At 36.4% G+C, this 14,395-nt stretch overlaps 1 protein-coding gene across 2 annotated transcripts in view; it reads left to right on the top strand.

Annotated features, from left to right (window-relative positions):
• RDX (radixin) overlaps positions 1-14,395 on the top strand; it is a 100,059-nt gene that overhangs the window by 40,652 nt on the left and 45,012 nt on the right. For both annotated transcript variants that reach the window (XM_019653649.1, XM_019653650.1), the window contains exons 6-9: positions 5,007-5,090; positions 5,297-5,443; positions 7,744-7,840; positions 8,945-9,108. In XM_019653649.1, coding sequence (XP_019509194.1) covers positions 5,007-5,090; positions 5,297-5,443; positions 7,744-7,840; positions 8,945-9,108 — 492 coding nt within the window. The remainder of the gene's footprint in view (positions 1-5,006; positions 5,091-5,296; positions 5,444-7,743; positions 7,841-8,944; positions 9,109-14,395) is intronic.

Raw genomic sequence — 14,395 nt, 5'->3', positions numbered from 1 at the left:
TTGGCACCATCATTGTGCTCTTCCCGGGCGAGGCAGATCAGTCGCCGGCTTCTGGAAGGCCGCTCACTGCGGCTGCTGGCCACTCATGCTGGCTGCTGGCTACATACAGTAGCCCATGGCAACCCACTGCCACAGGGGCTGCAGCCTGCGCCATTGCAAGCGACTCATGGCAGCCCAGCTTCAGGTTGAGCTGTTGTTCAGCATCTTAGCTGTGGAGAGCAGTGTCACTGGCCCTCATAAGTGGGATCCGAACCGGGGCCCTCTGGCGTCCCAAGCCAGTTCTTAACCATTGTGCCACTCGGCCGGCCCTGTAATTTCTTTTTCATCGGTACTAAATATGAAGAAAGACTAAACTACTTCCTGTAGACTTTTAATAATTTCCTATGGTTATAGGCATTAGCACTTATTTTCAGCTAACAAACTGTATTCTGTGGACATATGCTTTATAACAGAACAATTATATTTGGTTATTAAAGTTACACTGTTTTCCCCTTTAATATTATTGCAGTAATAATTAACTTAGAAGGTAAAATATGCATGTTCATGAAAAAAATCATAATATAAGACATTTGTCAGTCTGTATGTTTATCTGATTTTGATTATTCCAACCCAAAATTCTTTGTCTCAGACTTTTTTAAGCACTGAATTGAGTAATTGATTACTGGCACAGTAGAATTTCAGATAAGGATTCGTTTTATTTTTAGTTGAGATATAATTTATATATAGTAAAATGCACAGCGAATTAAGTTTTTAAGTCAGCATGTAAGGTAAATATTATGTATGATCAAAATTACCCTTAAGGGCCGACCGAGTGGTTCAGTTGTTTAAGAGCTTGCCCAAGAGAGCGAGCTCTGAGCAACAGTGTCGCCGGTTCGATTCCCACATGGGCCAGTGATGCTGCACCCTGAGCTGAGCTGCCAACAGGTGGCAGGATGGCTCAGCTGGTGAGAGCACAAGCTCCTAACAACAAGGCTGCCAGTGTGAATGGTGGACTACACCCACCCGCAACTAAAACTAAACTTGGCACCTTGAGCTGAGCTGTGGCCCGGGTGGCTCAGGGGATGGCATACATGCTCTTAACAATAAGGCTGCCAGTTCGACTCCCACATGGGATGGTGGCTACACCCACCTGCAGCTAAGACTGAACGTGGCACCTTGAGCTGAGCTGCGTGACTGGACTTGGACTGAGCTTGCTGCGCCCTCCACAACTAAGATTGAAGGACAACAACTTGGCTGTTCCCCTTCCCCAATCCCCCAATAAAATCTTTAAAAAAAAAAAAAATTAACCTTAAAATTTTTTAACTTTCATTAAAAAACAATTTTATTTCAACAAGTATAACATAGATAGTTGTTCTTTCAATGTTAAATAAGATTGATGTTTGGTTGCACACCAGATGAAATAATTAGTTTACATTTAATAGTCATGTGATTTTTTAAAAATCTTTTAAACATTGGAATCATACTTAAGCACAATTAATTCCTTTATTTTAAATATATGTTCTTTAAACCACTCTATTTAAAAAGAGGGAAGATAACACTGAAGTTCCAGATAGGTGTTTGTCAAGTTGATAGCCCTCTGGAGTGCTAATTCCTGCTATCTGAGCTTAAAAGAGGCTTACTCATAATGTCAGAATATTAATTTTTTGGTTTAGAATGAAGAAATACTTTTACAATGATGAATTAATTCCATTTATGGTAGATAGCACACTTTTTCTCACTGTTTTAAGTACAGGAAGTCCCCGACTTAGGAACATTCGAGTTGCGAACTTTGACAGATAGGAACGGACCTTGCATTATGAACATTTGTAGATGCGAACAAATCATGGAAGTAGTGCACGTGTCTGCCGGACATTGTCAAAGTTGTGCTGCTGTGTGCTTACTGTACAGTGCAATAGTGTACAGTAGTACAGTGCTCAATCAGAGCCCAGGATGTCCAGAAGCAAGAGGAAAAGCAGTGGTGATGTGTACGGGACTGCTAGGAAGCGCAAAGCAATAACTATGAAAACAAAAGTGAAAATAATTGAGAGATTGGACCGAGGCGAAAAGATGGTAGACATAGCTCGTTCTTGTAAGATGAATCATTTAGCCATTAGCACATTTTGTGTGTGTGTTTAGTTTTTTTATGCTTTATATTGTATATTTTTGTCAAAGGTGTATAAGACTCACTTTGTCAGACTTATGAACGAGTCCAACCTACGAATGTTCTAGAGTGGAACTCGTTTGTAAGTCAGGGTCTTACTGTACCTGGGGGGAAAATTAGTCACCGGAAGTTTATTTGGTGATCATAAATCAGACACAGTAATTAGATGATTTTGATGTCTGCTTTTAATTATTGTGTTGAGAAACCCAGAGAAGCATCTGTTCTTCCACGGTAGAGTTTAGTTCTCTGGTGATATGACCAATCAGCTCCGCCAGATAGTAACGTCTCTCCTTTAAAAAGAGCCTGATACACAAATTTTTATACTCCAGGTTTCTGACTTGGGCATCTGGGTGGTAGGTGTAATACCTTTTTGCCAAGATGTGGGGGAAAGGAATAATTTTGCAGGAGGAAAATTTCAGTTTTGAACCTATTGAGTTTGAAATGTCTACAATATAACTAAGAGAGAGCTGGTACCCATTTATAGATGTGAGTTCAGATCTTGGAGAGCAGTTTGAGCTCTAGATACAATTTTGGGAGTAATTAGCAAATAGATGACAGTTAACCCATGAGAATGAAGGAGATGGATCTGAAAGTACATATATAATGAGAAAAAGTCCTAGGGCAGACCTCATTGGAACTTAAGTTTTAAGTACAGAGGAAGAGACTCCTGTAAAGTATACTGAGGAAATAAAAAAGGCCAGAGAGTCAAGAATAATACCAGAGGAGTGTTACATCATGGAAACCAAGGTAAAAACATGCTTTAAGGGCCGGCCGAGTGGCTCAGTTGGTTAAGAGCTCGCTCAAGAGTTTGAGCTCTGAGCAACAGCGGTTCGAGTCCAGCCCAAGCTGAGCAGCCGCTGAGCTGCCAACAGGTAGCAGGATGGCTCCGCTTAAAAAAAATAATAAATAAATAAATAAAATAAAACATGCTTTAAGGAGGGACTGGTCAGCAGTGTCAAACAGTACAGAGAGGTCGAGTATTAAGAGAACTAACATGTCTGTTGGGTTTACCAATAAGATTGTAGTGCCATTAGAAAGAGCAGCTTCAGTAGAGTGTTGGGGATTGAAGCCAGATTGTGGTGTTTGGGGGGTTGGACAGTAGATGTGCAGTATGGAAATAAAAGATAGTGAATAGGGAGAGTTCTTGAAAGAAGTTTGCTGTTTAAAAGAAAAAAAAAAGAAAGAATCGATTTAGTTCCTTTATTCACTACAAATTTTTGAGTACTCTTTGGTGCTGGCACTGGGTATATAGTGGTGAGCAACATGGATGTGGTCTTTGCTCTCTGTAACACAAATAAGTATTAATGATAATATATATAGGCAGGGGACAATAAATATGTCCCCTATGAAAAATGATGAAGATCCTGAGAAGGTGGAGGGAGAAGTTATTTAAAGGCCCATATAGACAGATTAAAAGTCAAATTGGACAGATTGACTTTAGGCATGAAAAAGGGCTCCTTTGTTCTGGACAGAAGAAAAAGAAGGAAGTTTTGGATACCTGCAAATCAGTCATTCATATTAATAATACAGGTGCATTAAGTGAAATGCAAACAAATGAGGTTTGAAATCCAAGCTATAAAAAGCTACAGCGTAAATCTTAGTGCCATCCAATTTAATAAACCCATAGCTTCAGATATAGTTAACATCCTGATACCAGCAATTGGCTGACCTTATTGTGCCCTCAAGGCTGATTGCATTCCTCTTGGTGAGCACAGAGGCCAGACAATGAGAGAGGGTGTATAAAGACAAGAAAAATGTAGAAACCTAAGTTTTCTAAGGAGGAAGACAAAACTCCCTCTCCCAAAAGCAAGAGCTTAAAAGAGGATACATCAAGAAAGGAGCAGTTTGTATTAACATAATGGTCTGCCTGAGTCCCCAATAAGGAATCCAAATAGTGAGTAACTTATCCAAGAGAAGATTGCATCCTAAGATTCTTTTACACTGCCAAGAAATCACTGGGTTTTATGTGAAATTTTTATATAGCAAAACAATAACATTTTAACACCACAGCTTTTGTTATCAGTAAAGTAGGATCTGAGGATTCACTAATAAAGATAAATAATTATCATTGTATAACCCAAAGAGACTAGAAAGACATAATCTATAGTGTACAGAGTAGGTAAATTATATGCATGTTGGACTTGCCGATTTGGTATTAAAATATAGTAGAAAATAATGTTTGTGTTTGCTTACATTTGCATAAGGAACACTGGAAGGATGCAAAAGAAACTAATAAAAAGCTTTCTGGAGGGCATGGGGTGGTGAAAAAAGTGTGACTTTTCACTTGTATACTTTTATATAAAGCATTATCTATAGAAAATAAAATAAAATTTAGCAGCAAATACATAGAGTAAAAGAATTAAGTTCCAAGAATTCTGATTTTCAATCTGTTCTGTAATTTTTCTATTAATAATGAGAAAGTCATTTTCCTTTTTTGTCCAATATTTTATTCATTTGAAACATTTGAATTTTTATAATCTGTATAATAACTTTTTAAAACATGTTATTTAAAATAATTTCAGGATCCTAGAAACTTCTTGTTTTGAGATAATGATAGATTAACATGCAGTTGTAAAAAATAATAAGAGAGATCCTGTGTCCTTCTCCCAGCCCTCCCTTATGGTAACATCCAGCATAACTTCAGTACAATATTACAATCAAAATATTGACATTGATGCAATCTACCTACCATGTTCAGATTTCATCAGTTTTACATGCAGGCATGTGTGTGTGTGTATTTATTCTGTGCAATTTTATCATGTATAGATTTGTATGACAACCACCACAGTCAAGGTATCGTAGATTTTTAAAAGAATAGTGATTTTCAATCATACAGGTGTTTTTATAGATTTTTTTTTTGTTATAGTGTTTTGGAACAACACAAACTGACAAAAGAACAGTGGGAAGAAAGAATACAGAACTGGCATGAAGAACATAGAGGAATGCTAAGGTATTTGGTGGCTATTTTCTTAGTGTTTTTTCTCAAATTACAGTATTTTTATTTCATAACATTTATTATTACATCATATCCCAAAACATCATTTGACTTATATGAATAAATATGAAGCACTAAATCTTAGTCCAAAGTATTTTTGTAAATAATTTTGTATTAGATACTCTTATTTAAATATATTACAATAAGCTTTATTTCAACAGGGAAGATTCTATGATGGAATACCTGAAGATTGCACAGGATCTAGAAATGTATGGAGTCAACTATTTTGAAATAAAAAATAAAAAAGGAACTGAATTGTGGCTAGGTGTTGATGCTTTGGGCCTGAATATTTATGAGCATGATGACAAGTAAGTAAATAGCAAACTATTCATTAATCAGTGGTCTATATGGCTTTAATCTTAAGTTCTGTTTATAAATAGTTCTTTGTTGGCTTGATTACCCTTACTGCTTTTTTTTTTTCTCCCAAATTCAAAGATTAGTTAATGCCACATAGGCTTCCAGATACCATATTTTAATTTTCTCAACATCTTGCGGTTTCAGAGTTCTATTTCGCAGTGTATTTATCAAATGGGATGATTCACTTTTATTTGAAGTGTGCTTCTTGATCTCTTTTGAATTACATCTAATAATTTAATATTTTTTCCCTCAGTAGATGAAAAATAAATCTTTAAATGTTACGCCTGACATATGGGTTGAAATTGAAATTGATGTATGTAAGAAATCAGGAGCAATCAGGCAGTGAAATTAATAGATATATGATTTATTGTGTTTTATAACACCTTTTTTGAACACTTCTCATTGGACTTGTTTTTAATATTTTTGGACATCAATAAAGTAGAATATCCCTGAATTAAGTATAGTAAACAGCGTAATTTTATTTTGAAATTGACCAGGTTTTAACTTTGACATTAATATAAAATAACATCAGGCTTTTATAGCACTTTTCAGGAATGATAGCTACAGTTGCTTTAGGCTTTTCTTTATTTACCGTATCACATAAGCATCCAAGTTTGTGTCAGTAAACACCTTCTAAGGCATTCTTTTATTCTGGGTTGGCTCCAGAATTTTAGTTTCATTATTACAGATACTAATGAAATATACATTTCTGAGCATATATGATAACTCAGAAGAGAGTATTTTATTAATTTTACCGATATATTTTTTCATTTATATTACAAAGCAAAATAAAATGCTATATGTCATTCAGAAGAGAAAATTTTGAAATTTTCGAAAAGCTAAAATGACTTCAAGCTAATTATTATAGGCCAAATCTTTTATTTATTTTAGAAATTATTGAATTAGTTTTATTAGAGTACCCATAGATATGGATACTGATAAAGATGGGGAATATGAAAAAGAGGGATTTAGTTCTGGGTGGGAGGGACTGTGATTGAGGATTGTGAACAAGGGACTTTGTCTTTAATGGTCCATTTTCTTTTTATAATGAGAATGTATTCAGTTATTACTTACATTTACTTAAATTTAAAAAATAAATAGGGTACAACTTTCAAAGGTTAGTTGAGTTCTTTTACCAGCTCTGCCACTATTTACCTTTGTGACCGGGAACTGCCAAGCCCACCGTAAAAGATTGTTTTGAGAATTATATGAGGAAATTGCTTTAGAATTTTTTAAAGTAACATGTAAATATAATATTACCTTAAAAAGACTGTGTTCTAACAGCCTCCCCTTTTGGTAGGTAATTTGACTTATCCACATGGCCATTAGAGGACAATATAGTGCATGCATATAGAGTAAAGTGTGTATTTTGTAGAAAAAAGTATTTGCTGTGCTGCAGGTCCCAGTCTGCCTAAGAGTTAAAAAATTAAAAAGACTATGAATAGGTAGGAATTCATACTGTTATCAGAACACTGACTAAAAGATGCCTTTTGGCCAACATAGATGTCACAGTCATTTTACACTCTTGTTATTACTGACTGCTGTGACACATTTGATGGGTAGTCTGAAACAGTAAAATATATGAAGAGCAGAAACAAAACTACTTGTTCCAGTCTGTTTCCCTACATTTTTGTGTGTAGGGTGGTAAATGGGGGCAACTGTTATATAGCCATAGGAGTTAGAACTTCAGCTCTACTATTTATCTGAACATTTGTGTATATGAGTGTTTAAATTTATTTTATTTAAAGTGAACTGAAAATTTAGTGTTTTTAATATATTCACAAATACTGAAAGATTTTAAGATTAGAAAAAGGAAATAATTTTTTTTAATATTTAGCAACTTATGTTCATAATTCACATGTAAAACTATGAAGACTATCTTTTTTCCCCCTCTTCATTTAAAATTAATAGTTGTAGCTTGAGTCTAAATAGAGCTAGTATAAACCCTAACAGGCTCAGTTCTGCACTCTAAAACTAGATAGTTTTTTCTAGGTAATTTTAGGAAAAATCAAGGTTCCTGATACATTTATGAAATCTTTGGAGAGTTATTCTTTGTTTATGTGATTTAATTGATCAGATTTCCCCTTAAAAGATAATGTCAATGGTATGTTATGAGTAAGTTAGTACATTTTGAAAGTCTGGAACTCTTGAGACTGGTCAGTTAAATTGGCCCCAAAAAGTTGATAGGAATTTTGTCCATTGTTTCCTGCTTTTTACTAAAGGCATGCTGTCTTTTTTTTTTTTTTTTAAGGTTAACACCTAAAATTGGTTTTCCCTGGAGTGAAATCAGAAATATTTCATTTAATGATAAAAAATTTGTTATAAAGCCGATTGACAAAAAGGCACCTGTAAGTAAAATTCTTTTATATGTTTTCTGTATTAACTTTAAATTTTTGCCTCTTTGCTATGGTATTACTTGAAGAATGGCATTGTTTATTTATAGAATTGCTCCTGAGGAACATTCCCTTTTCATAGTTTACTTTTTCTTGTGATGAGATAATGTTATTAAAAATACAAGATTTTAATCTTTTTACAACATATATATACTCGTGTATTAGAGTTTTACTTTAACTGAAATGCAACTATAAGGTATTAGGAGGTGGCTGAAAACAATCACCATTCCTGAGAAGCAGTTAAAAACTTATTTGTGTAAAAAAGCTCATAGACACAGACAACAGTTTAGTAGTTACCACAGGGAAGGGAGGGGGAAGGGGAGAAATAGAAAAGGGTAAAGGGGGTAAGATACACGATGACAGAAGGAGGTTTGCCTGTGTGGTGAACACACAGTGCAATATACAGATGAGGTACTCTTGAACCTATATATTTTATAATCAGTGTCACCCAGTAAATTAATAAACTTGTTTGTTGGTAGCTAGAATGTAGCAGAGGTAGCCCTATTCTACATTAATTTTGTTTATGGAGTTTTGCATTATGAACTTTGTATTTTTGTAACTTGAAGCCTTAAACTTAAGACATCTTTATTTAAATAGATTCTTTGATTCTTCTAGTGTCAAATATATTTTTGTATTCTCTCTGTTAGTTACTGAAAAGACACAAAGATAAGGAGAACATTTCTAGGTTAAAAAACTTGACAGCCATCGACAAAGACCAGTTTTAAGATAAATATGACAGAAGGTAAAACAAACAAAAAACCCTTCTGTTGTGAAAGAACAGATGCTCATAGTTACTTTGGAGAAGAAAAAAATAATAAATGACATTTAATGTATTGAGAGGATAAGGTTAGTCTCCCTACAAAAGTGGTGGGATGAAAGGATGAGGAACCAGAAATATGGAAGTATGGCATACTCTTTAGACGTTACGAAATTTTTTCATTTCTAAACAATAGGTAATGTGACATTAGAATTCATACCACATACTGAAATTTAGTACAGATTGTTATGAGAGAGACTATTCTTCAGGAAGATTTTAAATTCAGAATACTTTATGTTTAGGATTTTGTTTTTTATGCACCTCGTCTGAGAATCAATAAGCGGATTTTGGCCTTGTGTATGGGAAACCATGAACTATATATGCGAAGAAGGAAGCCTGATACCATTGAAGTACAACAGATGAAGGCCCAGGCTAGAGAGGAGAAACATCAGAAGCAGTTGGAAAGGTATGGAATTTATAGCCTTTTATTTTATTTATTTATTTATTTATTTATTTATTTAAATTTTTTATTGTGAAATAAACATTTTTTTAAATTAGTTTCAGCAGTACAACACAGTGCAGTAGTTATACTTTTTACCCCTCAAAGTGACAACCCTATATATAGCCTTGTATTCTTTTTTTCTTAAGCCTTTTATTCTTGATTGATAGGAGTAGGCTATCTAAAACTTCAGAGTGCTCAGTTCATTAACATACTCAGCATTTACATTTTTACATTATTTTCATTGTATTAAAATTGAATGACAGTATTGTCACCATGCTGTTTTAAAATGAGTATGTATAATTTTCAAATTAGAAGTCCTTGACAGATATTTTTGAGAAAATAGCTTTTCATGATTTCATAAATGTGCTTTTTCTTTTTTTCTTCTTCTTTTTTTTTTTTTTAATTGTGCTTGTTTCTCACTGACAGACATTGGTTTGGATGTAGTAGTTTGAAATTTTCAAGTTTGGGTTTTTTGTGACTTACATTTGATAATTTTTCAGGGTAAGAATGTGCTGAATGTTTTTCTTTGAAACAATATCATTGACACTGTAGAAATAAAGTGAAAAGTCAGCGTATAGAGTACAGCAACACCAGTACTCCCTGCCAACAACATTGATCTTTTGACCATGGTTCACTTAGACTTTTGAAAAAAAAAATGCTGTTAAATATATTAAATTGAGAGTTTTTGAAATAGAAAGATAGTAAACAAAATCCTTGTCGACCCTGGAAGCAGATTACTGCGTCTAACAACAAAATGTCCAAATCTGATTCTAGATTAATTTATACTTTATTTGAAAAAATTTAGACACCAAACTAAAGTTAATCTTTATTGAAGAAATCTTTGTAGATTAATAGGATGATCTAAGAAATAGAGTAGGTCCTACAGAAAACAAAATTGAGGAGCCCTAAACATATATAAATTTATATATTTCAAGCATATTGGAAATTATATGATTTTAATTTAATAATTAAATAGGCCTTCTGCTAGATATAATTTTGCTGCCTATACTTTTAGTGTTTGTATTTAATGATATAATTCTTAAATATTATGTGTAATTCAGATATTAATTCATGTTGCTCACCTCAACTTGTCTTTTTTAGAGAAGTTCACTGTATCACAAAACATTTTTTATGTAGGCATGAAACTTTACAGTAATTTCTGACCTACCATTAAAGATACTGAGTTGGATTGTTACTTTAACTAGGCTCTGTCAGTTTTTACTGCTCTGATGTGGCTCAGGATTACATTGTGGTTGTCGTCTTACATGCTTTTAACCCTCTGTCGGGCGCAACTGATCTCACAGATTCATTGCACACAAATTTTCAAATATCTTAAAAGTTAAGTATTGTGACTCATTGTTTCTGTATCTTCCCCCTCTACCGTAACCTATCTCTAGTCATGTTTGTGACAGTACAGTAAGACGTATTTCATAGCAGCATCCTTGTGTGCAATGAATCTGTGAGATCATTTGTGCCCGACAGAGGGTTAAAATAGTCCTTTATTGGGCTTTACTTTCTATGTATTCTTATCCAGTATAGCCTTTCCCTCTACCTCTCTCAAAGACAAAACTTTCTCTCCCTCATCCTCACTTTCATTCTCCATTCTATTCCCTTCTCTGCTCTTTCCTTCCCACCCCTTCTCCCACCCTCCCTTCCCTATCCCATTCCATCCTGCCCAGTCTCTAAGATCTACTCTGAGTTACGAGGTGTGTTCAAACAATATGGTGAATGTTTAAGTTAAAAAAAATTATTGGGCTGGACAAGTGGCTCAGTTGGTTAAAAGCTTGCTCAAGAATGCGAGCCCTGAACAACAAGGTTGCCGGTTCGAGTCCCGGCCCAAGATGAGCTGCTGCTGAGCTGCCAACAGGTGGCAGGATGGCTCAACTAAAAAATAAAAATAAAAAATACTGTAAAAGACACATTGCCATTCATCCCCTTCACAACACTCCCCCTCACTTCAAACACACTTATCCCATCATTCTTGCCACTTTCTGAAGCAGTTCTGGAATTCCTCTTTTGTGAGTGTCTTTAGTTGTGCTGTGGTGGCTGCCTTGATGTCCTGAATCATTTTGACTTTGGGGAAGAGCCAGAAGTCACACGGTGACTGATCTGGTGAATAAGGTGGATGAGGACACACAGTAATGTTTTTATTTGACAGAAATTGCCATGTACCAGAAGTGATGTGTGACATGGAGTGTTGTCGTGATGGAGGATGATTTACAGCACACTTTAGAACACACCTCCTCTCAACTATAGCTCACACCTGACTGACTGCACCAAACAAGTTGAAACTTGTCACATGCTGTTACTAAGGCTCGATGCGCCACTTCCCGTATTGAAGATCCCTCCCTTTCCATTGGATGGCACTTGGCAGTAGCACTCACTGTGTTTTGTGATCACAATGGAAAGGCTCCGTGTCACACATCATTTCTGGTATGGCAATTTTTGTCAAAAATATTACAGTGTGTCCTTATCCACCTTATTCACCGAATCTGGTGGCACCATGTGACTTCTGGCTCTTCCCCAACGTCAAAATGACCATGAAAGGTCAACGTTTTGAGTGGATTCAGGACGTTGGGGCAGCCACGATAGTGGAACAAAAGATACTCACGAAAGAGGACTTTCAGAACTGCTTCAGAAGGTGGCAAGAATGATGGGATAAATTCGTTCGAATTGAGAGGGAGTATTTTGAGGAGGACTAATGGCAATGTGTCTTTTACTGTAATACAGTTTTAGAAATTTAAGCATTCACTGTATTGTTTGATCACACTTCCTAAATGCTCTATAAGTCCTTATACTGTATTGTTTAGGGAATAACAACAAAAAAAGTCTGTACAGGTTCAGTACAGACAGGACCATTGTAGGCTTAACTATTAGGTTGGTGCAAAAGTAATTGTGATTTCGAACTGCGAATTTTATATCATTATAACTAGGCTCAAACACATCTTTATTAATCAAATTAGGAACAATTAACAATCAACACATTTTTGCCCACAAGAAATGAGTTTATTCTTGTAGCATAAAAATCCATGCTTCCAGGGCCGGCTGAGTGGCTCAGTTGGTTAAGAGCTCGCGCAAGAGTGCGAGCTCTGAGCAACAGCGGTTCGACTCCCAGCCTGAGCTGAGTAGCCGCTGAGCTGCCAACAGGTGGCAGGATGGCTCAGTTAAAATTAAAAAAAAAAATCCATGCTTCGAGATTCGACGAACTCTTGGAAATCATTTTCTGCATCCTGCTGGTTGTGGAAGTGTCCCTGCAAAAAGTTGTTGAGATGCTTTGAAGAAGTGCTAGTTGGGGCGGCCGGGTGGCTCAGTTGGTTAGAGCGCGAGCTCTGAGCAACGGTTGCTGGTTCGATTCCCACATGGGCCAGTGAGCTGCACCCTCCGCAGATAGATTGAAGACAACGACTTGAGCTGAGCTGCTGGTGGGCGGCCAGATGGCTCAGTTGGTTAGAGCGCATGCTCTTAACAATAGGGTTTTGGTTCGATTCCAGCATGGGATGGTGGGCTGCGCCCCCCACAACTAGATTGAAAGCGGTGACTGGACTTAGAACTGATGGGTCCTGGGAAAAACACACTGTTCCCCAATAAAGTTAAATAAAAAATTTAAAAAAGAAGTGGTAGTTGGTTGGCAAGAGGTCAGGTGAATATGGCGGATGAGGCAAAACTTCATATCCCAATTCATTCCACTTTTCAAGCATTCGTTGTATGATGTGCAATTGGGCATTGCCGTGGAGAAGAATTGGGCCCTTTCTGTTGACCAATGCTGGCTGCAGGCGTTGCAGTTTTTGGTACATCTCATCGATTTGCTGAGCATGCTCAGATGTAATGGTTTCACTGGGATTCAGAAAGCTGTAGTGGATCAGATCGGCAGCAGACCACCGAACAGCGACCATGACCTTTTTTAGTGCAAGTTTGGCTTTGGAAGTGCTTTGGAGCTTCTTGTAGGTCCAACCACTGAGCTGGTTGTCATATACAATCCACTTTTCGTCGCACATCACAATCTTATTGAGAAATGGTTCATTGTTGGGTAGAATAAGAGTAGACGACACTTCAAAACGATAATTTTTTTATTTGTGATCAGCTCATGAGGCACCCACTTATCAAGCTTATTCACCTTTCCAATTTGCATCAAATGCCGAACAACCATAAAATGGTCGATGTTGAGTTCTTTGGCAACTTCTCATGTAGTTGTAAGAGGACCAGCTTCGATGATTGCTTTCAATTGGTCATTGCAACTTCCTGTGGCCAGCCACTATGCTCCTTATCTTCAAGGCTCTCGTTTCCTTTGCAAAACTTCTTGAACCACCACTGTACTGTACGTTTGTTAGAAGTTCCTGGGCCAAATGTGTTGTGGATGTTACGAGTTGTCTCCGCTGTTTTATGACTCATTTTGATCTTGAATAAGAAAATCGCTCAAATTTGCTTTTTGTCTTAACATCATTTCCATAATCTAAAATACATATAAAATAAACAGCAAGTAATAAGTCATTAGCAAAAAAACAAAGTGAGAAATGCACATTAAAACGACGTATAACAATAACCACATTTATTTGGGAATGTATTCCAATATCAAAGGCAAATTTCAACAATGCAAAAACTCCAATTACGTTTGCATCAACCTAATAACATAGTTCACGTCAGCAACAACATAACATTTTTTTCAAATATGTTTGGTTTATAGTTGGTTGAATCCAGGAATGAGGAACTGGTGGATACGTAGGGCAAACTATATTATCTCCTTCTCATCTCTCCATAATATGTCCTAACTGTTCTGCTTGTCTATGATGTTGATATGTTATTTATATTCTTACCTTAAATACATTTGTTTACTTGTCCTTTATTTCTAACACATAGGGAAGAGTTCTACATGGCTTCTAGGGTATGTAGTGTGATTAATAAGCACCATTTGGTGATGGTGCTACTTTTTAGTTACTCTAAGGCCTACATGCAAGTGGAAGACTTTAGGGTTTTGTTTTTTTGGGTTTTTTTAAAAAGATTTTTATTGGGGAATTGGGGGGATGGGAACAGTGCTGGGGAATTGGGGGAAGGGGAACAGACAAGTTGCTGTTGTTGTTGTTTTTGTTCTTCAGTCTAGTTGTGGAGGACGTTGCTTCACTGGCCCAAGTTGGCACCATCACTGCGCTCTTCCCAGGCGAAGCAGATCAGTCGCAGGCTTCTGGACGGCCGCTCACTGCGGCTGCTGGCCGCTCACGCTGGCTGCTGGCTACACATGGTAGCCCATGGCAACCCA

This window comes from Hipposideros armiger, unplaced genomic scaffold (genome assembly GCF_001890085.2).
Source record: "Hipposideros armiger isolate ML-2016 unplaced genomic scaffold, ASM189008v1 scaffold_204, whole genome shotgun sequence".
Lineage (NCBI taxonomy): Eukaryota > Metazoa > Chordata > Mammalia > Chiroptera > Hipposideridae > Hipposideros > Hipposideros armiger.
Note: the sequence above shows the minus strand (reverse complement) of the source record. Positions and strands in the feature narration are given on the sequence as shown.